The sequence below is a fragment of the Triplophysa dalaica genome, chromosome 22 (genome assembly GCF_015846415.1).
Source record: "Triplophysa dalaica isolate WHDGS20190420 chromosome 22, ASM1584641v1, whole genome shotgun sequence".
NCBI lineage: Eukaryota > Metazoa > Chordata > Actinopteri > Cypriniformes > Nemacheilidae > Triplophysa > Triplophysa dalaica.
This window is the reverse complement of record NC_079563.1, coordinates 14,527,295-14,552,801: the sequence shown is the minus strand read 5'-3', so window position 1 is coordinate 14,552,801 and position 25,507 is coordinate 14,527,295. Positions and strand designations below refer to the sequence as shown.

The following is a 25,507-nucleotide window of genomic DNA, read 5'->3' as shown; positions in this document are numbered from 1 at the left end:
CCTACATGGCAGAATCACGGGGCCAACGATAAATAAAGAGTCCCCAGTGGATAGTCCACTTATATCATCCAAGGAATGCTGTGCATGGATGAAATAAATTCATTCATAATTTTGTGGACCATTAATGAACAAAAAAATCTAAATTGTAAAATCATCTGATCATTGATTGGAAATGATAAAAAAATCATCATGTCTATGGACTAACTTCCTGTTTCAATAATAAATAGTCAAAGTAGTTTTTTTAATGGACCATGCACAACCTTTTAAAAATGGTGAAATCCTGAAATACAGGAACATGACATGATTCAAATAACGGTTTGGCAATTCGCCTCTGTGAAACATCAGCATTTGTGAATTGTGAAGATAAGTTTTTTAGTACATGCACCCAAAGTTGAACTGAAAAGTCTCTGATGCCTGCAAAAAAAGTACCGGGACTTATAACAGAACTCTTAATTAGAAATAAACAAGTGAAGACCACGATGCTAATCCCATCTCTGGATATAGACTAATAGCCTATAATAAAAACAACGACAGCAAAGCCTCCATCGATGCTTGTGTGTCAGGTCGTCCTCCATAATGCATGTACATATATATTTTCTGTGAATTATAAATACTTTAATCATACCAATCTAACATTTGTGGTCGCAAAAAGCGAGCGTTCGGACAAAAGTGTAAACACTGTTATGCACTTATACTTCTCACTCACTCCCATGTGATGATAGCACAGATCTCTATGTGAAAAGTGGAATACTAGAAAAGAATATTTAATGGGTTTGCTTTGTTTTTATTTAGTTTTATATATATGATTATTTATGATGGTCTACAAAACAACAGACAACAAATCTCTCCGTTTCAGCTTTTCAGACAATGACCCAAGGATCAACCAAAAGTTGACACAACCTCAGCACGACCCAGTCAGGCATTTACAATGACCTTTTCTCTCCTTAAAGCATGACAATGGACTCTACATTACTGCAGTAACTGTAAACTCATTAGCCATTACTGTTGTAGTGTGACTGTGTGGTCTTTCATTTACCAATCTCTGCATCTGTGTATAGTCTGTAGTTTTGGTTTTATATCTTAGTATTGGCAGTACGTTGCGGTCATGCTTTAAGAGCAAGTGTAAAAACCAGTTTCAAACAGTGACAATCCAACCTCTGCACTTCACAATGTATAAATAGTCAACAATGCAAGCAAATCCACACCTGCCCATGTCATTCCACTACACGCTTTCATTAAAGTGTATTGAAGTTTGCTGTTAATATATATATAAACTAATATACAGGAATTTTCCTGACTTTCAGTTATTATCAATCACATGATCTTTCAAGTGAATTTATTAAGGACTCCTGAAAATCCATTTGTAGCTGAAGAAATATTTCCATGACATCTCTATGCTTAAAAAAGACTGCGGTCGCTTACGGACTGTTGTATGTTTAATTTTAGCAGTCTATGGTACCAGAAAGCAGCAGAATGTTTCAACTCACCGTTCGTAAGAACTGAATTTCCTCCTCTCCCTCTCCACCTTCTGCCATTGTACTGGAGATCTACAGGTGCAAGCAGCAGAAGTGTGAAACGGTCCCTTCACTCCTGCTTGGACAGATCCCAGCCTCCCTCTCTTTGTCCGGTGAGAGTGCTGAGAGCCACAAGTCCTGCCGATGGGAATTCACAGAGATTTAACAGGCGCTGACACTTTCTCTGGTTTCTTGTCACAACTCTACATCAAAGGGGAGGAGCACCAGTCTCATAAAAGAAGCATTATCAGTTCTCATTATCTGCACATAAAATAAGAAGATTCTGATTAGAAAGTTTTATAGATCAATCTCTATGAAAAATATGAATCTACGAAATGAAAAATAATATTCAATCCTGTTGTAATGCTGATATTTAACAAGAACTATTCATATTTGTTGCTCAACTTGCAGAATTAATATTTGATAATACAAGTGCACGGCTAGGCCTACACGCATAGAAACATGAATATTCACACATGTTTTCCTACAAAACAAAAATAACAACAAAAAGTGAACTATTTAAAACTTTATTAAGAACAAAGAAAAACATTGTGTGACAACTGACAAACAAAAGTACCAACAATAAAAATCACTTTTCCACAAATGAACATTTGCCGTAACAAATCCGATTCAAGTGCTATTTCGTGGGGAACTAATATTTATTAACCCAATCAATAAGAACTAGAACATTTAAAGGGGCAACGGGTTCCAAGCAGACATGCGGACTTCATGGGATGGCCAACGGGGAGAGTCTCTGTAGCGTCTTCGAGTGGTCGGAGGTCTGAAATGAAAAGCTGGAGGGGACATCTCGTAAGATAATCGTTCATCATCCTCAGAAATGACATCATCAAGCACCAATGACCCAAAAGCTTTGCAAGGTGCAAACTGAAATGTTGGACTTGCGTACAGCCATGAGGGGTTTTCCTCTGTTTTAGGGAGAGGAGAGACTTCATCTTCATCCGGGCTTGCGTCTCCGAAGGGATTCAACGGCGCCATCTGCTGGAAGAATGTTGGAGATGTAGAATCAGGTGAAAGGACTTGATGTTCGTCGAAATGAAAACGAACACCAGAATCTCTATCATGATTCTTTTGATCATCAAGTTTATGAAGATCAGACTCCGCGAAATCCAGTGTGGGTTTGTCAGGCTGCTCAGATTTCTTACTCAACGACTGAAATTCGTTCTTATCCACTTCAGATTCTTGATTTCTCTCTAACCTCGCTAGCAAACAACCTACATTCCCATCAATACTTGGCTGGGATTTTGGGGAATATTGTGACCTCTTGCACACCTCTTCTCGATGCAAGTCGCTGATCAATTCATGATCCACAGACTCCACGCCTGAATCAGGGCTAGCGTCACATATTCCTATGAAAGCTTGATTTGCAGGTGGAGAACTCTCAGGGCTCTCTCGCAGTCTCTCTGATACTCCCTCATGGCTAATAGAGCGTCCAAACCGCCGTGCCCCCTGCCTCCTAAGACGCGTAGCCCCCTTCTGAAGACATTCTTGTGGTTTGTCCCGAAACTGAGGTGCCGCCCGTGATGTCCGGAGCAGCAATGTCAAAGCGCTAAAACTTCGAAGTCGCTCAGCCATGGACAAGCGCTGATGGGGTCTTTTGAAACCAAGAGTCGAATCTGCCATCTTGTCTTGTTTCTTCCTCATTTTAACGGTGCCTGTCATCTCTTGGCCTGGCACCTCCCTGCTTCCCACATTGTGATTCTCCGTTGTTTTACTAACCGGCTCATTTGAAAGGGTCAGCCTGGCAAACAATGGCCAGACACGATTTACCATCTCCGGTTCAGCCCTTCCAACTTCCTTTTCCATCCCAGGAATCTCATCACAACATGACTCCAGCGTCACCTCAGGCAAGCTTATGGATCTGCGTGGACGGGAGCGGTTCTTGGAGCTCTTTTTCTTAGCTTCTTTGGATTCCTTACGTGATGGCTCTCCCACCGGCTTCGTTTCTCGCACCAGTTCCTGATCTTCTGTTCCCTTAAACTCCAAAACTTCATTCGGAGTTACAGATTTAATCGCTGCGTGTTCACCTAGTGGTACAAACTTTTCATCTTCAAGTACAGTCCAGCATTCATCCTCACAAGGTTCCTCACTTTCCTGTTTTTGAAAGCAAGGGACTTCAGATCCCACTGAATTACTAAAGTCATTATGCCTTTCAACAAAACTGCAGTTAAGAAGATCTGGGTCATCTTCAACCTCATTTCCAACGACAACTGCAAAACAAAGGAAAGGTTCCATATCAGAATTTGAAACGACATTAATACTAGATGAAATTCGTAAAGGCTTATCCAAACCTCCTTCTGGTCCATCAATAAGTATTAGTGGTACCCTTGGAGATTCATCACCATCGATACTACTCTTATAGTCAGGTTGTACATCATGATTTTCTAAACCATTTTCAAAATCTTTGTGTGTTGGTGATATCTGAAAACAAAATATAACATAATTATAGTAAAAACCTTTGAGAGAAAAAGAGGTTAATGTCAAAGCCTCAAAGGAGAAGGACATACGTGGTTGGACATAGTGAAAAAGCGAAGAGAGCGTTTTCTCCGGTGAGCTTTTTCCTCCAGTCCCAGAGGCCTGAAAATCCCAAAACACAATGAAACGCCTGACTGCAACCTCCTGTTATTTCTAACAGAGTGTAATTTGCATACCGAAGAGATTTCCAGTGCTCCCTAGTCTGGTTTCTCTTCTTGCAAGTGTTGACATCTTCCTTACAACTCTTTTCCTCCAGGGGAGTGCGAACGCCTGTGGATTCTGATCATAAACAGATTTTTACCGGTCACTTTGCTGCATTAAAAAGTTTCTACAACAACCAGAAGATGAGTTGTTAAAATATGCTTTTTAAGTGATCTCACCCTCTGTTGGCTGGCTGATTGAGGACGGCGTGTCTTCTCTTAGGTCATGCAGAGAACGCCTGAACAAACAGATACAAGAAAGCGTCCAGCAGAGTTAAGTCTTACTGTAAAGCAAGTAGTCATTCCCAAACAAAAAAGAATATGTGAAGTAACAGAGGTACCGTTTTTTAGCAGATCCTTCGAGTTCAGGAAAAGTCTCATGAGTGGCTTTGCGTTTGACTGTGATTGGTGACTGTGGAGTGGGGCTTTTTGAGAATGAAGGATCTATGGAGACCAACAAATATGTTTTCCAATTAGAAAGCAAAAAATACAAGAGAATTCACATTGCAAAATGTGCCTCACCTGATATGACATCTAAAGATATAGGTGGTCCGGTGGGAGTACGACATGGCTTCAGTTTGGAAAAAGCATCTACAAATATCTCTGAAACAATATTTATAGTAAAAGCGACATCATGAGCAATTTTCTCTCAGTTTTTAGAGAAAAAGATGAACTCTACATACATTCATACACTATACATTCATTATTCTAATTAATTTGTTATGAAATCTGCTTTTAGATCTTGAACACAGTTCAAGCACATTTTCAATATGAAAAAACATATTCATGATAAAAAAGGATATCCCTATCACATTTCAAAATTCCTGGGAAAAAAAATAATTTTGCCACAAAAATCTTTTACCTACGCATCAACCCTATTCTGAATATTAAAGGGACGCTTGTGCAAATCTCACCGCCAACGCTTCGTCTCCGTTGTCGTCTCAGGCTTCTGTACACACTCAGTCCTGTTCTCTTGCTGAATATAGCACCACCCGCAGGAGAGGGTGTGTCTGTCACCCCTGTTGTTTGTGATGCCTCCATCACACATGATGGAACGATACCTAGTAATCAAAGAAAACACAAGTATACAAAAATGTCATTATACTGGGGCTATAACCAACAAAAGACTAGTTATCCAATCATCACACAAATCTCATACATCTTTACCAATACGGTCTGCATGAAGAATAAGTGTTTTGATCACTGCTGCCTGCTGGTCTAGATGCTTCTCAGTGTCCACTGTCAGTTTGGAGAGTTGCGCTGGAGACTGGAGCAGGTTCGGGGCTATCACAACAGCCAGACCGTTTACATCCATTCTGTTCTCACTGCATCTGATGTGGAAATGTGAAAAGAAAATCAATACCAATCTCATACAAGTTTGTCAGTCGAATGATTTTGTAAACCGCACACAATCAAGTTGTTAAGTGCTACTTAGTTGATTTTAGTTTTATGCATAGATTATGAGACAGACCATCGATTACAAAACAATTCAACTCCTGTCATGCAACAAAGTTAGTCAGCAAACAAAGTTCAAACCTCTCTGCAGCCTGTCGCAGAAAGGTACAAATGTATCTCAGCGCACGGGCGTGAGATGAAGGAATCAGAGCTGTTATAAGTAGAGTTGTTCTGGTTCTCGCCACCTCCTGGTCATGTGATATCGCAAGCCCCTGAGCCTGAATCAGGGGACCCTGGAGGTCTGTAGGGATGAGAGGCGACGGCAGCTCACGCAGGAACTGCTTGAAGAGAGACGCGACGTCGCATGGCTGCAAGAGGTCTGCGTGAGGTGGGCGAAAGAAAGTCTTTCTCTGCTCCAGATCTGCCTATGAAATTGAAGCGGTTGTTTTGCATTCATTTTCCAAGATGAGCATTGAAGAGGCATCAAACCATTTGATCACATGATCTTAACATAGTGGCCACCATATGGAACAATCCGAATTTACAGAAAAGACAAATCATCATAACATTGAACTCATGTCTCGCAAGCATTTTCAAGAATTTACCCTTAATGCACGGATGCGACTCAGGGATCCAGTCTTCCTGAAAAGACCTTCGGTATGCAGATGCTGTGACAGGTACCCACAGGCCTCCACCAAGAACCTGAAACCCAACATTTAAGACGTTCTCGTGACTATCTGTCAATCAATCTGTAATTCATCGTAGTAATAGTAACTAAATATGCACCTCAATTTCGATTATCTGTCCTCACAATACTTACATCAGTAAAGTTAGCTTTACAATGCCATTTGTAGTAACAAATGTAGTAAATACATACCATAGTTTAACCACAATGTATTTCATGGTACATCAAATGGAAAGAAATCCACAAATAAACTATGTTTACTGAACTTTTACATTAAAACTATGGTTAATAGTTCGTTATGCTAATTTTGATCTTTTATAACATGGAAGATCTTTAATAAAACATACTGAGGTACTGTACCACCCATTTCAGACAGTTGTTGTTGAGGTAGCAAGTGCAGGTCACGTCCGAAAGCAAAGCGTTGTGGCCCATTTTTCTGAGAGAAATATTCAAGATATAAGTTATTAATGATGTCTGAGTTGCACATAGTGGGCATAAAGTTATTTAAAAAGTAACTGTTACCTCAGTGAGCGTTTGTTCGGAGTTTGAATTTCCGTTCAGAAGATTCTTCCAGTTTTTCACGCGGATGCCGACAGCCTTCAGCGCGTGAATGATCGCGACCACGCGCAAACGCTCCTCTGTTAATCCAGCCATTATGCGACCGTCAACGAGCTAAAACTTTCCTATCTAACTTTAAAGTTTGTATTGTTTTACTATCCCTTCACTGGCACGTTTAAGACATGGAAACGGTTACGTTTGTTCAACGTGTGTTTTCGTATGAACCGTGTGAAATGATTGGCGGTGGGCGGTTTCCGTTCACCTGCCCGTATGCAGATTAGCACACTTTATGCAAATAGGATTGCAATAACCATACGTTCACATTTACCTGTAGCGTTTATTCAAAGCGATATACTGCATTCAAATAACTTCCTTACTAATTGTTATTGACAATTAAGTACTGTTCTTTTTGTTTTATATTGCTAAATAATGAAAGGAGTCAAGTTATTTACAAACACACGCTTTCTGTTGTGTAAAATTCTATTTCATTTACAGGTGGTAAACTAATACAAAATGAAACATATATTTATCAAATTAGCCAAAATATTTGCAACACTACAAATAGTTGTTCAGACGAAAATAGTTGATAAATTGTATTTCTTTGTGTTTGCAGGGCAAAAGTCAGGGGTTTGATCATCATTGGGAAGACGGGTTCTCAAACTGGGGGACATGGCACCCTGCGAGGCATTAAAATTTGGCCAGGGGGGCACAGATTTTCGTGGAATTTTATGAAATGTTATCAAACTTTACGCAAAAATTTGTTAAAATAAGATCACCAATCAAAATAAGTTATGTTCATATCATTGTATAACCGAATATGTTTTTTGGTTCAATTTTAGAAATCTTTATTTGGGGTCTTAGAGCAATGCACTCAACACAAAGGGGGCCTTACAGCAAAAAGTTTGATAACCACATGAGAACTCATACATTATGATTCACAAAAAAAATGTATAGACTGAATTGGTAGTTGCTTCTGATAAGTGTCTGCCAAATATAAATGCAATTGTCCAGTAGGACAGTCCGAGCATGTAGACATTGTGAAGTGACTGAAATTATTAAATCATTATCGTAAAACTATATATAATAAATCAAGTTATTGGGGATCATTCCAATCACCATGTTCCAGATATAAAAGCTATATAAACTTTGCCATAATTGAAAACGCTGTTTAAAAAAAAACAAGACGATACTACTTGATGCCATTTCGGTTTATAAAATCTTCATTCACATTGATTTTGAGATGGTCATGTCACATCGATCAACAGCACTGCACACCCAAACACAGGTTAATAATAGGCAACAGTAACCAATTAAATAATTTGAACTGAAATACACAAAGATGAATAGAGTTGTTTAAGTAGACCGTTTTATTGATGGTTGGATTTGACCATGTAATCAGTATAAACACTGGCTGCATCTTTCAACATGATGAAAATACATTTTGAGGAAACCCAGTTGACATACAAGGACTCAACTTTATAAATTAATGGTATTTCACGGACGCTAATGCAAAAACAGATCACTTCATCTTTGCAGCAAAGTCTTCTCCTTTCTTGATAGAGCCCTTTAGCTCATCCATGGCTTCAGCAACCAGCTTCTCCTCAAAGGCCGAGACTTTGCCAAGGCCGAGGTTCTTCTCAATGCCATTTTTCTGAGAAAGAACAGCAATTACATACAATAAATCAGTTTTTTGTTGGAAAAATTTAAGCAGGTAAGTCTATTTTTTAACCATCAGAATGTAGATCGTGGTTTCAGTTTTAACTTAATCCAAGTACAGAAGATTGACTCACCCCCAGAAGCAGAGGTGTGGAGAAGTATTTACAATCAGTCTCCTCAGATCTCACAAACGCACATTCAACAACACCCTCCTTTCCGTTCATGGCGTCCAGGAGAGAGAATGTGAACCTTGCTCCAGCGTAGGCCATGGACAGAGTGGCAGAGCCTGTGTACAAAGACACAAATCATTGGTACATATTCCCATTCCTAAACCATTAAATAGCGTTTCCCCTCCCTAGAGAATACAATATTCATCAGAACATAATCGCAAAAGTATATAAAAGTATAGTCCATACCTGCACCAGCTTTAGCCTTCACAACCTCAGTTCCAGCTTCCTGAATCCGTGCGGTCAAAGCAGACAGCTGATCTGCAGGGAACTCAACCTTGGGGGTGCACTAAGAAAATACAAGGTTACATTAACTTAAGTCTCCACAAATAATATAAAAAGTCATTTAAAGCTCTTAAGTACGTGCAAAGCACAATTGTTGATGTTTGATGGTTTTCCTATTTAGAGTATGCATTATTTAAAAAAAGTATAATAATAAAAAAAGTAAAATAATAATATATTATATTATATTATAACATTTCATTTTTGCATTTGGCAGACACTTTTATCCAAAGCGACTTGCATTCCATCATTCTACACATTTGTTTCTAAGTATATGCAATCCCCTGGAATCGAACCCATGACCTTGGCATTGTTAGCACCATGCTCTTACCAATGAGCTACAGGAAAGCTAATATATATATATATATATATTTACATAAACACACAAGTAATACACACAAGTATAAAAATATCCAAGCAATAACACAAATCACAATCAGATGAAATAAGATATGTGGCACAAAGGAGTTTTGCGTACCTGTGAAATGAGAGGAATGATTGTCTTTCCTGCATGACCTCCAACAACAGGCACATTGACTCTGGCGGGGTCAAGACCCTAAAACAATCATCATGGCAAATATAAGGGACTTCATGTGTAAACATTTAATATCAACATCACATAACGGAATATATAATAATTTTTATAATACAATTTTAGCAACCATGACACTAACTTTAAGCTCAGCAACGAAAGTATTTGCTCTGACAATGTCCAGTGTTGTGACGCCAAAGACTCTGTTGGGGTTGTAGACACCATGCTTCTTCATAATTTCTGATGTAATGGGGATAGTAGAGTTCACCTGAAATCACAATATCACAAAAATAAGCCGAATGGAATCTTGATATCAAGGATCTTAAACGGTACTCAAAGAATTAGCAATTTGTACACACAGAAGTCTCAGTGCACACCCTTTGAGCAGTTATAAAGTGTTATCTTTGCAATATTAGGATCGGCCTTATCCTTATCCTGAGACTTTATACCTACTGGGTTTGAAATGATGCAAATCATGGCCTGAGGGCAATGGCGGGCACAGGCATCAGCTAGTGTGGCCACTATGGTGGCATTGGTGTTGAACAGATCATCACGTGTCATACCTGGTCAAAAAAGTAATAAATATATTACTAGCTTGAAGGATTTGTAATCTTTTCAAAATGTTATAAGTAAAAAAAAAATACACCAACCAGGCTTCCTTGGGACACCGGCAGGGATGACGACAACTTCACAGCCTTTCAACGCATCACCCAGCTGATCTGGCCCCATGTACCCTGCAAGACAATACAAATGATCTCTATAGTGGTCCTATTTAAAACAACATCACATCTCTAATAATAAAAAAAGTAATACAAATTATTACTGAACAATTACAAAGAATCTGGAGTTGTACCTGTGACGTGGGCTCTTGTCTCAATGTGGCTGAGGTCAGCAGCCACTCCAGGAGTATGAGCGATATCAAAGAGGGAAAGCTGGCTCACTAAAGGGCTGTTCTTCAACAGGAGGGACAGGGGCTGCCCGATGCCTCCTGAGGCACCCAACACAGCTACCTTTGCATTATTCTGCAAGGACAAAAATAATTGTATCTACTACAATACGTCACAATACGGGCTGCCCCACCCTTGTTATATCAGTTATATATGAGGCAGTTAGGTGATATTCTGATTTGGGAGTCAACATCCCATTAGATTACCTGCTTTATATGCTTGGGTGTAATTGTTACTCATAATCTGGTTGTCAAATTAAGTAATGAAATCTACTTTAAATCTTGAACAAATAATCAAGGCAGAACTAGAAAACTTTACATTTTAAATTTTTATTAGAGACATTCCTATGTGTGCCACATACTAAACATTCAAAGCAATGGGGTCCGACCAAAATATTTTTGATTTTGACCTTGGGACCTTTGCATCTGGAAGTATGTAAGACGTAGGAGCGTTTAAACCAAGCGATTAAGGTTTTAGTAGCAAGTACAAAGAAAGTCTGCATGACAAATAGATAAGAGAATTTTATTAAAGACTACTGAAAACAATCGAATTTGTATTTTGCATGACACATCTTTAACATCTTATTTAGTAATGCAAATGAAATTAACAAGAAGCTTTAAGTTAATGTTATAAATTAAACCTATCAGATGGTATGATAAAGATAGAACATCGCAATAGCAAATATTTAATATAAAGTGCATCAAAGATGAGAGTACAAAAAAAAGTGAAAAAAAAGGTCTGGCCGTTTAAAAAGCTAAGCTATATTAAATACCATCCCACGACAGGTCAAGGGACCAAGCGCCGCATTACTGACCTTTCAAAGAGGGGAGATGAGTCCGAGTCAAATTGATACTTCCCATTACCAGGATGATACTTAGTAAGACTAAACTAGTTGGCAAGGTCGAGAATATGACCTGCCAGACTGCATGACTTTAACAGGATCCTTAGATAATCTTAAATTATCCTTACATCCTCAATAAACCTAATCGCGACCATATGACTTGAAAGCAAGTTCACTTGCAACACCTACACTTGTCATTGTGGTGACTAAATGTCAGTCAAGGTAACATTTAGTTTACCTCTCATATCTCCAAGTTACGTGATTTTACTTGCATTGCAGTTTAGTTTCAGCTTGTTTGCCAGCTACATAACACTTTGCGTTCATCACACATCAGTAAAAAAATAAAACGCGCTTAATAACTTGAGGTATGCGTCACTATTACTCACACGCATCGACGAGGCTAATGCTAGCTGCTTAAATGTTCTTAAACATGATTAAAATGTACCTGAGAGGATGTGGACAAGCTCCGTGCGAGGGTAGCTGTTGGTCTGGCAATGCGGGAGAACATGTTAGGTTGAATTTGAGAGTATTTTCTGTTTAAAATGAATATTTGATGCAGCGCCCCTCCTGACTGTGACTCCAACGTCCTCTAACAAGGCAACCGGTCGAGAACGAGCCTGCGGTGCAAGCAAGCTTATCGACGCTGTAAACCAGTGGGCGAATCTGATTGGTGGGGAGGCTGAAAGTGCAGTGCTGTGATTGAACAATTGTGTTATCAATCACGTTGACTATATCGCACCGCCCACTCATCGGTCTGTTTCACCGTGTGGCTGTCGATTGGTCGGTTTTGGGGGAAACGTCAACGAAACTTTTTCTGTACAGCGATTGCTTAATATTTTTTAAAATACTATTATATTCTAAAATTTAGGCTATTTACAAACTTTTAGAAACGGCAGATCACTAATTCTGTAATAAACCGTAGTTCACAATGAATAATATTGCGTTAAAACGTTCTTACAGAAATGTGGATAAAATGTACAAGTACTATTTTAATTTCTGATACAACTTGTCGTCTTTTACACAAAATTTTCAAAACCTAGTGAGGATAAGGCAACAGCGTAAAAATATTAAACATTATAATTTAATACGTTTTTAAATATAATACTACCCATACTGTACTGAGGACTGTACGTTAATATTCCATTCCGAACATATACCGCCACTTTTCCGCTCATTCTCCTTTGCAGCGGCTCTTCCGAACTAACCAATCATATTCCACTCTCCCTGACAGCTAACCAATCAGAGAAGGCTTTATGTTCTGCTGCGAGCTTTATATTTCCGGGGCTGCTTCAGGAATGTAAACTATTCAACATGGAGACAGTTGATAAGCTGGAGGCGATGGTAAGCTATTTTTTATACCAAACGATTAATTAAACGGGTTTCTTATCCGTGTGCGACCAGCGTGCATGTACTCCGCTGTCTTTAACAGCCGTAACGAAATATAGCATAAAAACATTGAATGTGTTATGCGTTATGTCCACGTCCCTGACTTTCCCTCCGATTGGAGGGGAGAAAATACGAAAAACATGTAGCTGAGCAGCTAACTAGTGCCATTGATACTCTAATTTTTCAGTTACGAATAATCTCTATATGACTTTAATGCTATAATGCGTTTATGTTGGATCAAAAACCAATGCATACAACCTAAAAAGCGTGCATTTGGCTCGGTTACGTTAGCTGATCGGTGGTGTGGGGACTACGGGTGCGGGTGGGCCCGTGCGTGTGTCCGTCACATTTCTTGCTGCATCGTTGTCCTATTCTATACATTATACTACATTCGATAATAAGCGTGTTTAGTCAACAACGAAGTGTCTACCAACAGCGTATTGTCGTACTTATTATGCACAGCTATAATAAAAACGTGGAAGACCATTTACGCATGTTTGGTGTGCGTTTCGAGTAATTTACACTTTGCATGCATTCAAAATATGAATAAAAGAATGCATTTTTCTATGCAACGCTTTTATGTAAAACTACAAACGTGGATTAATATCACTTTTCATCGTTTAAAGTGTAATAAAAATATGTGGCGGAAGGGGACGCAGTTGTACGTATTCTCCCCAATGTCATTATTACCTTTACTACATTGTGCTTATGTTAATGTTTTAATAAAACAACTGTGTTTCTTCCCAGGTTTAATAGACATTATTTATCATGACTGGATATTTCAGCATGCAAAAGGACCCCCTGAATCTGTACTGTCTGTCCAGTGCCCCTTTCATATTGTACTACTGATAACCCGGTTATTAAAGCAGTGCAATGTTAAAAGGGCATTGGCCAGGGATTTTTCTCAAAGGTAGGGTCAGCCACGTGGTCAGCTGTATCGAGTGCTGTTAACAGGTGCTCTGACTTCATTGCACTACTGTATTGGACAGCTAGCAGTGCAATAGTATTGTCAAAGCGTCTGGGAGCAGCTCTGCACAAACTTTGAAAAGATGTGTGCCTTTATTTTTGTAGTTAATTTCTATGCTTCACAAGTATTAAGATCCTAATTCCTGGGACCCTATCAGTATTGCCTCTGCTGTCCACTGTGTTCAGAGTAGTGCAATATTGCTAATAGGGTTTCAGGTTTTAGGTTGTACCCTCGTCCAGGTAGACAGTCAGAATGAGTGAATGGCAAGCAAGTTGGTTTGCTCATCTAATGTTAAATGAATCATGGTGTTCAGAATTGTCTCCTTGTAGTTCCAGAGAGCGGAGGCTGATATTGAATATGTGGAAAAGCGGCTGAAATTTGACTTTGTGGCCAATGCTCGGGAGGCCGGCTCATTTGAGGTGAATTAAAAAAGGATAGTTCACCTAAAATATGTATTTCACAATTTGTTTAGTCTCTTGGTTTGAATGGAAACATCTTTCAGGGGAACCCAGTTCAGTTATTGGAGAACCTGTCGGCTATCAAAGCACGTCATGCAACCCTGTGTGCGCAAGTAGAGGAGATCGCCACAGAACAGAAACGATCTATGGACGCCATACGAGCTCATCTAGATACTACAGTTCAGCTGGTTCAACAGTTACAAAACACAGCAGATATTCAGGTATTCATTCAGTCATGAAGTTTGTAATTCAACCTCCATAGAATGTTGTAAATGTGTGTTAGAAGGCTGATAATGAATCTTGTGTTAAAGGTTCCACCGCTAACAAAAGAAGAACAAGAAGCGAAAGAGGCTCTCTGCTCATCCCTTGCTGAATTAAGTGTAGAGGTTAGAAAGGTTATTTTCATTTTAAGGAGATTATTATACTTACTATTTCAATGGGTTCACAAAATAGACTGCATTTATTTGTCAAAAAAAAACGTTTTTATTGTTTAGGCTGTGCCAACATCGGAACCTCAAATTCAAGCACAGTCTACATGTAAGAAACGATCCAGTTTATCACATATTTTTAAAGACATAAATCTCATGAAATTTAGAATGTAGTTCTGGTTGTGTCCTGCAGCACAGTGTGCAAGTGAAGAGGTGACTGAGAGCACTTTTGAGGCGGTCCCTCGAAGCGTACGCGGTAACTTGAAGCTCAATGACCTCAACACGCTCTATAAGCAGCTATCCGAATACTTCTCAGATAAAAACAGGTTTGTCCAGTCATTTCCTTACATAAGCTCCCACATTTCGATCTCTTTTGCAAACCAGGTTAAACTTCTAAAAGTATATTTGTATTAAATAATGTTAAAACATTAGCCGTTAAATGCAAATATGTTTTATGAGCACTTTTAAGAATATTCAATCCTGTCTCCAGGGGACCAATAGGTACTCAAAGGATGAAGAAACTAAATATGAAAATCAGTGATTCTGCATTAAAGACCTTACAGCACATAAAACTCATCGAACTGGATAAGAAAGGACTTGTTTCATTACTTTCAAGAGACTGAGATGTATGTCTATTATAAAACAAGATCAACAGTTGTGGGAAAAAAGGACCTAGGGCTGGCACAGATTGACAGTCCTAGATATCAAATCTATTAGAATTACGCATTTCAACATTTTTTCTTAAAAGTGGAAAGAACATTCAGTTGTAATTTTTGAATCTTTTCAGGAGTAAAGTTGATATCTGTTTGTCCTATTTATTTTGCATAATATTATGCTGCTGTAATTGTAATGGTCATGGAACTGTTGTGGAATCAGATTTGTACAAGAAACAACATCCAGTTTATCTCATGCCCTAGATTTTTAAAATGCTTTTTAATTTCACCAAGAAAAGACAAAGCACATTTATAAATGTATCCTATTTACTGTTTGTATTTCTTAAACTGTTTGTGTATGCAATAAAATGTCATTTTGTTTTGTATTTGAACTGTTTAATCAGAAATGTATCAGAATACAACTAAAGTAGTAACAATACTGAATTTACATTGTATAATATCAAGATTAATATCATAAAATTAAATTTGATTGAAAAGAAAAATACCCGGAACAAGGTAAATAAATCAGCAATATAAATCTGCAACATAAGAGTCAGTGAAGCTAAACCTACACGTTTGAAAGGTATTATTGTAATGTTCTCATTACACATTTGTTAAAGAGCAAATTCAAAAAAGGAATAAACTAAATGCCTGCAGCAGTTAAAACAAACAATTCTGATGCAACACAATGTAACATATGCAGTCAGCCTTTATTCTCTTTAAAAGTGTGGTTTGACTAACTCTGGCTTTTCAATGGAACATGCTGAAGAACCCTAATGATACAGAAATGAATAGTCAGCAAAATTGAAATAGTTTGAGTTGATGCCTGCTTACAAAGATTTACACTGTAATTATAGTTAAATACATATTTAAAGCTTCTTTTGTACCTGTGAGGATACAAGGATCTGGACCCCTTGATCAGCTGTCCCAAGTTTTTCATCGAGCTCATTCACACTTTCTACAAGAACACCATTTTCCAACCAGGCTTCTGTACAGTGTATGGAACTATTAGTCACTCCATGACATGAGTTACCTCTGCATTCCAAACTTCTATGTGACTGTCGTATCTCTGTTTTTCAACGGCTCTGGTCACATTCAAACACAGAACTCTTTAGTTGTTTGTAGAATGTCACACACATGTTGTCACATTGAGATTCAAATACATTTTTTATATGGAACAAATGAAATATCAGTAACTCACTGAGCCTTGCACGGCGAGCTGGGGCCAAGCTTCCTGGAGATTCTGAGCTCAGCCGCTCTTTCCAAAAGCATCCTCTGCAGATCCTCATCAAGAGTGGAGTTGGCCCTGTGAAGATCAAATAATTTTGTTATACATACAGTAAATAAACTTTGGCTTTCCAAGTATAAGCATAGTATTTTTTTAAACAACAGAACTAAAAAACGTCTCTGTTAAACAGAATACCTTAACATTACTAGGCTAGTATTTACATAGGAACATTAAAACATTGTCAATTTTACCTTTCTGTATAATCAGAACTCTTGTCAGTGCTCTTCTGAGAGTTTGCATTGCTGTCCACATCCCAGACGGGATCTGGATCCGGATCTAAAAAATCACAAATATATATTCAATTCTATTCCTCTTATGAAAAGAAATGTGAACATGGTGAACTCTAGCAGAGACATCTCACCATGTATCGGAACTGGGGTTTCATTCACAAACCCTTCCTTCCCCTCTGAGATGTCTTCCTTGTCCCACTCATGTTCATCAAAGGACTGTTGGTCGAGCTGGTGTTCAGAATCTAACAGCTCCACACCAACTTCCTCTTCTTCATTCCACACATCATAGTTCCCTGCAGGAAATGTCACATTAGAGAAAGAATTCTCAAAAATGCTCCCCTGAGAATTCTCAAAAATCAACAGCAAGTTGATAGATAATATAATCAACCATTTAAAATTATACTGTATGTAAATGTACATATAATATATATATTCATCTTGCTGTTTTACCGTCTTCCTCCCAACTCGTCAAAGAATATCTATTTGAAGGCTGGTCATATGTTTCAGGGTTATCTGAGGACTTGATGTTATTTTCTGACCGCTTCCTCTGTTCCTCTGTCTCTGGTTGAATCCCAGCATCACCTGGAGGGCCTGCAGGTGCGTCCAACAACATTTTCAACTCCGTAATGAACTTTTACAAATGATTGTAATGACAGATACTATATATTATGCACGATGACAGACCAGTGGGACACTCCATCTCTTCACTGATCCCCTGGCTGCTCTCAGTGGTCTCTCTTTCTCCAGAGCTGGAAGTGGTGAACTCTGCATGGAACTCAGTGTTCTCCTTAGAGAAGTTTCTGACTGCTGGAGACTGTACGATGCTGGACGCAGAGACATTTGTCTAGACAGAGATTCAGGACAAGCAATCAACATTTGACAGCTTTGAGCTGATGCAGCCTGAAAGCTTCTAAAACTTTTTTTAAAACAGCAATTTAAACGTAACCACGTTATTTCTAAAGTGAATAAAAGATGGCAAACAAGCTGTCAAAAGACTACCATATGCATTTCAACTCTTCTCAGCAAGTTTTATACAAAATAACTTGCTCTGCATTCAAGGTTAATAGTTCAGTATGTGTGTTCCCTACGAATTAAGCCCATGATCTTGGGATTTCTACGGGAAAAGATGCGTCATTGATTCACCCCATGACAGAACAGTAAAAATATAATCAATCATAAATTAATTTATTGACTGACTGTGGTGCTGTCTCCTGAACTGGCTGTGGCGTAGCTCTCGGTGCAGAGACTCTTGGAGGGAGCACAGCCACAGGGTGAAGTATCCAAGAGACCTTCGAAGTGAGGGACGTTTCCGAGGTATGTTCTACGGTCTTTAATTACGACACAAAATTAAACATAGCAAAAAATGTGCAGGATTCTTATGAGTATAACAATATTGTCCACAATAAAAGAAAGAATCGAGAGAAACATGTAATGATCCATTATCTCTACCCCATCTGTATTTGTACCTCTTGGGCTGCGTGGGGTGCTGTTGCAAGGTGGATGTCCTCTGCTTTGTGAGGTGGGCAGGGCTCCTGGTGGCCCCACCAACTCCTGATGCTGGGTGGGTGAACAAGGGATGCTGGAAAGGTCTGCAATCTCTGCCATGTCCGGCAAACAACTAATAGTTACAAAGCAATAATAGTAACTTTCTATGCTCATTGACAAAGCATTTGATTTAGTCGTCATAAACATTGCAATAAACTCATTTCTATCTTGGTGTTACCAAGCTTTACATAAAATGATTTTTTTTGCATCAAATAATAAAAATTGACCTTTGTACAGGGGTAATGGATTCAGGCTCTGTCTCCTTTAAGTCATGGGCAGGCTGGTTTTCTGAAAGAGGTATATGAAAGTCTAGTAAATGACTACTTATTTACGTCCCAAAGTACAGGACAACCTTTAGGGCTCCCAAAAGTAATCGTTTTAGAATGTTTAGTTTTATAAAAAATGTAGGCAAGATTGTAGAAGAGGATAAAAGTTTACCCTAACACCTGATAATACAGTGATTGCAAGGTAATTTAATCTGCATACCACCAAGAATCTTTTCTGTGCTCTGTTTTTCTTCCGCTGGAGTTGTGCTGGGTTGACAGACCTCCACTGTGACATCCAATTCCTCATCGGAGCTCAGTGACTAAAGAAATAACAATCACATTACTCTTCTAGGAATCAACGTTTGTGGTGGGTGTGTTATTAAAGAGTGATTTGTTACATCATTCTGTTATGATCAAATCATATAAAATGTTTGTTTGTGCACACCTGGGAGTGCTCTCCTTTAGTGGAGCTGTCAGACAGGTGATGTTTGGGTGTGTAGTAGACAGTATTTGGTTCGACAGGTGACTGAGTATAGTCAGATTCTGAACTCTCGACCTCCTGTGTATGACCAATATAATAAAACATCATATTTCACACATCTTTGGCCCTTACCTAAAGTTCAGGTAAAGAACTGGATTAAAAAAGTCAGTCACTTCAGTTTGAGCTGTTACCTCCAGCTCTCTACCGGTTACATTAATAGTGCAGCTGATAGTGTGAAAGTTTGTGCTCTCCTCACTGTCACTCTTGATGCCTGACAACAGAGATACAAAATATTACAAATAAAGAAATGACCATATAAATCTGAATAACTCACTCAATTAAACATCTTAACAGCAACTTTAAGCCCAGCTTTTATTCGTCATGGGCTAGACATCTTTATTACCAGCAAATTTTTTTAACAGTTGCTCCAGATCACTGCTTTCCCTTGTCTCAGACTCCTGGTCGTTTTCAAAGTTATATCTGGTGTCATGTCCCTGCCAGCCCTGTAGGTGAAGCTGTTGTTCCTCTACATCCTCGCTGTCACTGCTGCCCACAACACCCTTTTGAGTCCCGAGTCGCCCACGTGCCATCAAGGCCACAACTTCACTAACCTCACCTGTGAAGACACGTGTCATGTCTTACAGTCTTAAGGTGCTTTATAAGTTTAAAAGATCCCATAAAATGTGAAGTAGCAAGTAGTTTCAAGTGGCAAATAACAGATCATGGTTGTGACGCAATTATAGACACCTGTCTATTTTTTCAGAAAGCGCTGTATAAGCACTGAACACACAATAAAATTGAAATATAAATGAGTAACCAGGTCTCTCACTGGTCCATGTAGACTTTGCTTGGTATTTTCCTCTCTGGGGCTCAAGCTGCATGTAAAACCTGAAAGAAATAGACATTACTTCTAGTTTATTATTTCTTTCTTTCTTTTTCTTTCATATATATATAAATATATCCTTCCTAGGTTTTTCCATCCTATCATCGTATCTTTGACAATTGTCTGTACCTGTCAGACTTCTGATATCCTGTCTGCTGCTGTAAGCTCTTTGTTCTGTCCACTATCAAGTCATAATATTCCTCCTGTAAGTGAAGTTCTCATATTCTTACTATATGCTTTTTAAGATTTTTCATGAGCATAAAATATCTGCATACAATATCCTATCCTTCTTTGTAACTACTTTGAAAGTTTGCATTTGATTCAAAGCTGGCTGATCATACAATTCAGGTAGTTCATATATTCCAGGTCTTAAAGTAATTTTTGTGCCATTTTTAATCTCATTAAAATGTGCAAAGAATTGTAAACACCTGAATATCATACCGAAAACAATTCACCTTCATTGTAATGATATTTATGTTTGTGCATGCATACCTGGAGACTCCTCGGATAGCTCTCGCTGTCAAAGATGTCTTCTTGAGCCGAGCTGTAATGAGTTTCCTCCACATCTTCATCGATGGGCCATTTGGGTATATAATTTCTGGATGGGGGTCCTAATGCCTTACCAGCACCATAACTGCTTTCATTTTCATTGTTGAGCCTCCCCACCACACCCTCAAATTTCCCAGCATCCACCTCGTCGAAGCACGGGACATTCACCTTGGCAGCCTCTGCATTATCCAAACTCCTCTCAGCCTGCTGCATGAGCACCTGAGACACTTTAAGGTTAAGAACAATGGAGCTTATATGGTGTGAGATGGAGCGACTGACTGACAGATCCGTTTCTGTATCGTTACAGTTGTAACAAGCTGGCTCAGAGAGTGAAGCATCATGGTGCATTGGGCGTTCATGCAAATGAGCGACATCGCGATGTGAGACGTCCCAGTGGAGGTCATCAGTGTCTGTGGTGGAATCCTCTTCTTCTTTGATGATTCGTCTGGAAACGTGGTGAGATACTCTGTCTTTTGTTCCTCTTTCCACACAACACAGGTTCTCCTGGGACACTTGATATACTAGGAGAACAAAACAGGGCATTATGACTTAGACACAGGAAAGATTTTGAGGTTGTACAGTCCCTCTAATAACGCCTAGATGAAAAGTTCACCTGGTTTGTCACGTTCTCTCATGTAATTGACATTAGCAGTCCATTCGGGGATGCTCTCAAAGGCAGACCACGAGTACCATCCATTTTTCCTCTTGCTTTTGCTTCTGAACTCCTGCAACATGTTAGATTGCACCACTCAGACTCTTGCTATTATTTGCCATGCTATGAAACACTTAAAATCCTGCCTCTGTAGGCACCAAAATACATTTAGGCAACAGAGCTTTTAAGTACAATTTAAAAAAACATGTAACTGGAAACAAAAGAGAAAGAGAGACACTGAACTGATACCGATGTAGTGCAAGTACATAACATTATACTGTATTTTAACATACTCTGATGTCACAGCGAAGCATGTAACATAGATCCTGTAGGGTGTTGGTCCTGTCCTGTGCTCTACATTCGAGGCCTATCTCCAGGTACTGATAATAAGGCTGAGGCACAGCAGGGTGTGCGATCAGAGCCTGTCCAAGCTCCACTGCCTTTTTTATGCAATGCGTGTCTGTGGAACCCCATGGCAGTGCATCTGAAAAAAGCAATAAAGTTGTTTTAAATGCAATTATCCTTTTTATTATGATTTATTCACCCTTATGTCCATCAAAACCTGACGAACTGCCATTCTGTGTAATACAAAAGAAGATGTTTTAAGAAATGTCAGACACAACACAAAAAAGTACACAACACAGTAAAAAAGTTAAAGGAACAGTTCACCTAAAAATGAAAATTCTGACTTAGTTCCAAATCTGTACAAATTTATTTGTTCTGATAAACACAGAGAAAGATGTTTGGAAGATTGCTTGTAACCAAACAGTTCTTGGCCACCATTGACTACCATTGTAACTTTCCTAATATAGTAGTCAGTGGGGGCCAAAAACAGGTTTCCACCATCAGTTTGCATTCCACCAAAAGCCTTTCTCTGTGTTTATCGGAACAAAAACATTTATACAGATTTGGAACAACTTGAGGGTGAGTAAATGATGACAGAATTTGTACTTTTGGCTAAACCGTTCCTTTAAAGGCCTACAATGTTTTATGGACTAATACCCAGATACAATAAATTACATTTTCCAAGCTTGTCTATTATTTTCAGGACTTCCAGAAGTTCTTTAGGTGAACGAATAATACATAACATTTAAAAATTTCTGAAATTATTATCAAAATGGTAATTTAATATAAAACTGTTTCATTACATACAGGTACCTGTATATATCTCCTGTATAAGGGCACAAAGACTATAGATATCAGCTTTTCCCGTGCACGCTTTACACTTGATCACTTCTGCAGCTGCCCAGTTTACCAGGCTGAGTGGCAGAGGAACAGGAGGCGGAGTATAAACACAAGATCCCTCGCTATAAAAGAAACAAAAGGCTTGTAAACTACAAAACACAATGTATTGTGAACATAATCTACTAAATTCACAGTACATTGAAAAACCTCAAAGTCCTATATTTTGCTATATGTCTTTCGCAGGGATGTACCTGGGCACCATAAATCCGAGTCCAGTAACCTTAGCAACTCCAGGGTGCACTATGACAATGGTGTGTGAGGAAAGGGCCCGAAGCACAAGAGTTCGTCCATGCAGGTACATTAACACCTCACACACCTGGAGTACCACTGATAACAGGTCAATGACCTGCAGGAGGGGAAACTCCTCCCTCTGTGAAAAGCAAAAAGAACAAAGTCTTAAGCAAACATTTAAATCATTAAGTAATATGTGCTTATTAAAATGACAAAAATTACCCTCTGGTGCAGTAGACTGAACAGGGAGCCCACATTTACTCTCTCATAGACCAGCCTGGTGTGGTTCAGGTCAGTGGACATACTCACTGCCATCAGCAGCAGCAGATGAGGGTGAGACAACTGACTGTAAAAGACAACATATTTAATAATCAGAACATAACTAAATGCCATGCTGGAGTTATCTTCAGCATCATGAGGATACAGAGCATTTCTAAATATATATAAAAGCATAAAGTAATTGTTTGAAAGCAATTAAAACACTTTTTTTGGAGCTCAACAGTATAAATATATTTTCTGTTTTATTTCATTAATAAGTGTAACTTTTAATATGTACTAGTTTAAATAGGGGAATTAATTTTCAGTCTTGTCACTTAAAAACTTTAAAAAAGTGAAATTTAAAAATGTATATATGTTTAAATTTATATGAACACTAATATTTTACATTCAATTTTTCTCTCCTGGACAGTTTTCTTTCTTACCAGCAGTATTCCTGCTCGGTAATGAGTAGATCCATGATACCATTTTGTCCATCACGCTCTTGCAAAATGTGATCATGTAGCTCTTTAACAGTGACACGACATCCTTTCCAACTGTAACTGAGGCCAAACCAAAAGCAAATAATCAAGACAAAGTTATTCAAGATGATTGGATGAACAACAGCAACAGCAAGGTGAAGTTAATTGTTAATCAACCTATTTAGAACAACAGCATATTTAGAAAGGGGGTGTGTCTGGATAAAAATGTCTTACTTGGTCATACTTATAAAAGATCCACACATATAAGAATTAAAGGGCTCATCCTCAGTTTGACCCAAGTCGCCATCACTTATCAGGGGCACAGAAGCAGCCAATCCCAGACTCAGCACCTGCTTCTCAACACATAACTGTAAATATAAGGTAACACCAGCCCAATGAGATAGTTTCAAAAGTGCACGTTGATGTCAGAAATCTAGATTTGTACTAAGATTGAAAACCTTGCATAATGCTTACACGTACCTTTCCATAGCCAAAACATTGCATTACCATATCACATGCAAATGACTTTGCATCGATTTTGTTTTCAGAGCCCCTAAAAGCAAATGCATACAAAGAAAAAAGAAGTGAATGTTGTGTGTATTCACTTTTTTACAATAAACATGGTTTCTCCGCGGTCTATGTCTCAAAACTCCTATTAAGTCACATAAGAATAAAACATTAAAAGTTCATAGATAGACATGAAAAGCCAGAATCCGACTCTTGACCTCACCAAGGTCGTAAAAGTTTGACCGGGGACACCGAGCTCAGCAGAGTCTTTGAGGATGCAGGGGAGCCCCGGACATCTCTGGGTAAATGTGTCTGCAACATGCTCTGCATTTGAGACTCACACCTCTTCAGGAATTCAAGCATCTGTACAGTAGACATAGTAATAGATGTAAAAGATAACATACCATCCTTCACTGGAACTAAGCTAAAAATAAAGATTCACAGAAATATTTTATAATACTTGAGATCAGTAAAAAATAACCAGTACAGACCCTCGGGCTGTTCTCTTGAGCGCCTGCCTCTGCCCAGTCTCTTGGTGTCCGGCCATGATCGTCATGGAGACGCAGGTCCCCACCAGCATCCAAAAGTGAACTCAGCAGCCGGGGATTACAGGAGAAAACCGCAGAATGTACGGGGGTACTCAGGTCAATACACCGGCTGGTGGATCCATCACATGTCACACATGATACAAGACAGTGTGATGTAGAAATTATGGTTTTTGTATGGGGATACAGGAGTGTTAAGATGGGTTTGGCCTTACTGATTTGGATTTGCTCCATACTCCAGAAGCTTCTCTGCTATGTTAGCAAAGCCAAGCAGACATGCGCAAAAGAGTGGCGTCTGTCCGAGATGGTTCATGCAGTCAACATTCACACCTATGGAGGACACAACATAGAAAGTGAAGCATGTGAAGTCAAACAAAAGTTGTACGCATTATATAAAGATATGTTGTGTTGCAAACCTTTCTTGAGGATTTTCTCCATCTTTGCTACTTTTTTCTCAGTTGTGTAACTATGCAGGAGGGATGGTAAACCACCACCTTTCACCGTTCCCAGAAGCACAGGACAAGGCATTGGCTGAACCCCTGTCATGATGCTGTCTGTCAAACACCAGAGGCCTAGTCTGTCAATCATTTGTTTTAAATTTTAGGACAGAAACCTGGTTTCCTCGTTTTTTAACATTGTATTTAAGATATGTTATTCTAGTTGGTTTAAGTGAAAATGTCGAAAAACGACTAACTAGCAAAAGCATGTCACATTGGCTAATCTTTCTAATACATATATGCTAGCTAGCTGACTCAATGAACCAATTTAAATGTGACTTATTATATGAAATATAGTAATGCAATGTAATGAAATTATTTACCCGTGAAAGTTGACCTTCACCAATTTAAACGACTGACTAACCGAAAACCGTTCAAAAATAAACCGAAGACTGAAGAAGCGTGTTCCTCGCGCTTCGCTGAGCGGAGGGATAATCGAGACAAAGGTGTTCATATTTTAAGGGAAAAAATAATAAAAATTAAGGTCGATTCTTTGTGTAAACTCAGTAGTAAAAAATACTAAGCGAATTTAACGGTTAAATAAGTGAACAAATTAATAAAAAAAAAGTGAAAGAAAAGTATTTTTTTAAATAAACAAAATGCCTGAACATTTGCTTTCCCTTTAAAAT

The 25,507-nt window shown here is 38.7% G+C and overlaps 5 protein-coding genes across 9 annotated transcripts in view; 1 reads left to right on the top strand and 4 right to left on the bottom strand.

Moving 5' to 3' along the window:
* The window catches only part of ryr1a (ryanodine receptor 1a (skeletal)), a 43,066-nt gene extending 41,531 nt beyond the window's left edge, over positions 1-1,535 (bottom strand). Inside the window, exon 1 of the mRNA XM_056737479.1 lies at positions 1,488-1,535. Within this exon, the coding sequence (XP_056593457.1) occupies positions 1,488-1,535 (48 nt within the window). The remainder of the gene's footprint in view (positions 1-1,487) is intronic.
* Positions 1,536-2,024: 489 nt separating this feature from the next.
* zgc:153345 (uncharacterized protein LOC566129 homolog) lies at positions 2,025-7,095 on the bottom strand. The gene is made up of 13 exons (XM_056736887.1): positions 6,810-7,095; positions 6,635-6,723; positions 6,208-6,304; positions 5,744-6,027; positions 5,375-5,538; positions 5,122-5,268; positions 4,730-4,810; positions 4,549-4,651; positions 4,388-4,446; positions 4,184-4,286; positions 4,040-4,109; positions 3,824-3,953; positions 2,025-3,742 (listed from the first exon to the last, which is right to left on the bottom strand). The coding sequence occupies exons 1-13, from the start codon at positions 6,939-6,941 to the stop codon at positions 2,205-2,207; spliced, it is 2,997 nt and encodes a 998-aa protein (XP_056592865.1). The 5' UTR covers positions 6,942-7,095; the 3' UTR covers positions 2,025-2,204.
* Positions 7,096-8,189: 1,094 nt separating this feature from the next.
* Positions 8,190-11,952, bottom strand: mdh2 (malate dehydrogenase 2, NAD (mitochondrial)). The gene is made up of 9 exons (XM_056736666.1): positions 11,776-11,952; positions 10,396-10,564; positions 10,193-10,276; positions 9,996-10,105; positions 9,685-9,810; positions 9,489-9,566; positions 8,918-9,017; positions 8,636-8,787; positions 8,190-8,496 (listed from the first exon to the last, which is right to left on the bottom strand). The coding sequence occupies exons 1-9, from the start codon at positions 11,836-11,838 to the stop codon at positions 8,365-8,367; spliced, it is 1,014 nt and encodes a 337-aa protein (XP_056592644.1). The 5' UTR covers positions 11,839-11,952; the 3' UTR covers positions 8,190-8,364.
* Positions 11,953-12,558: 606 nt separating this feature from the next.
* ska2 (spindle and kinetochore associated complex subunit 2) lies at positions 12,559-15,608 on the top strand. Its single transcript, XM_056736667.1, has 7 exons — positions 12,559-12,671; positions 14,013-14,102; positions 14,186-14,362; positions 14,453-14,527; positions 14,636-14,678; positions 14,763-14,895; positions 15,060-15,608. Exons 1-7 carry the CDS (start codon positions 12,642-12,644, stop codon positions 15,190-15,192), a joined length of 681 nt encoding a protein of 226 aa, XP_056592645.1. The 5' UTR covers positions 12,559-12,641; the 3' UTR covers positions 15,193-15,608.
* A 305-nt stretch (positions 15,609-15,913) lies between these two features.
* Positions 15,914-25,482, bottom strand: LOC130411786 (uncharacterized). 5 transcript variants are annotated; one of them, XR_008905106.1, is made up of 30 exons: positions 25,202-25,482; positions 24,798-24,958; positions 24,597-24,711; positions 24,328-24,493; positions 24,060-24,199; positions 23,810-23,882; positions 23,564-23,682; positions 23,294-23,410; positions 22,815-22,938; positions 22,553-22,731; positions 22,275-22,423; positions 21,410-21,600; positions 21,078-21,189; positions 20,408-20,985; positions 20,045-20,118; positions 19,862-19,920; positions 19,436-19,648; positions 19,224-19,303; positions 18,997-19,110; positions 18,772-18,871; positions 18,513-18,573; positions 18,207-18,358; positions 17,938-18,068; positions 17,425-17,584; positions 17,191-17,331; positions 16,872-17,033; positions 16,702-16,786; positions 16,424-16,528; positions 16,110-16,307; positions 15,914-15,995 (listed from the first exon to the last, which is right to left on the bottom strand). XR_008905106.1 is itself a non-coding variant. In XM_056736665.1 (29 exons), the coding sequence occupies exons 1-29, from the start codon at positions 25,330-25,332 to the stop codon at positions 16,235-16,237; spliced, it is 4,080 nt and encodes a 1,359-aa protein (XP_056592643.1). In that variant the 5' UTR covers positions 25,333-25,481; the 3' UTR covers positions 15,914-16,234. The 5 variants fall into 5 exon arrangements, 1 of the variants encoding a protein (XP_056592643.1); XR_008905104.1 differs by having other exon boundaries at positions 23,564-23,697; positions 25,202-25,481; XR_008905107.1 differs by having other exon boundaries at positions 23,564-23,697; positions 24,798-24,931; positions 25,202-25,481.
* Positions 25,483-25,507: the final 25 nt, after the last annotated feature.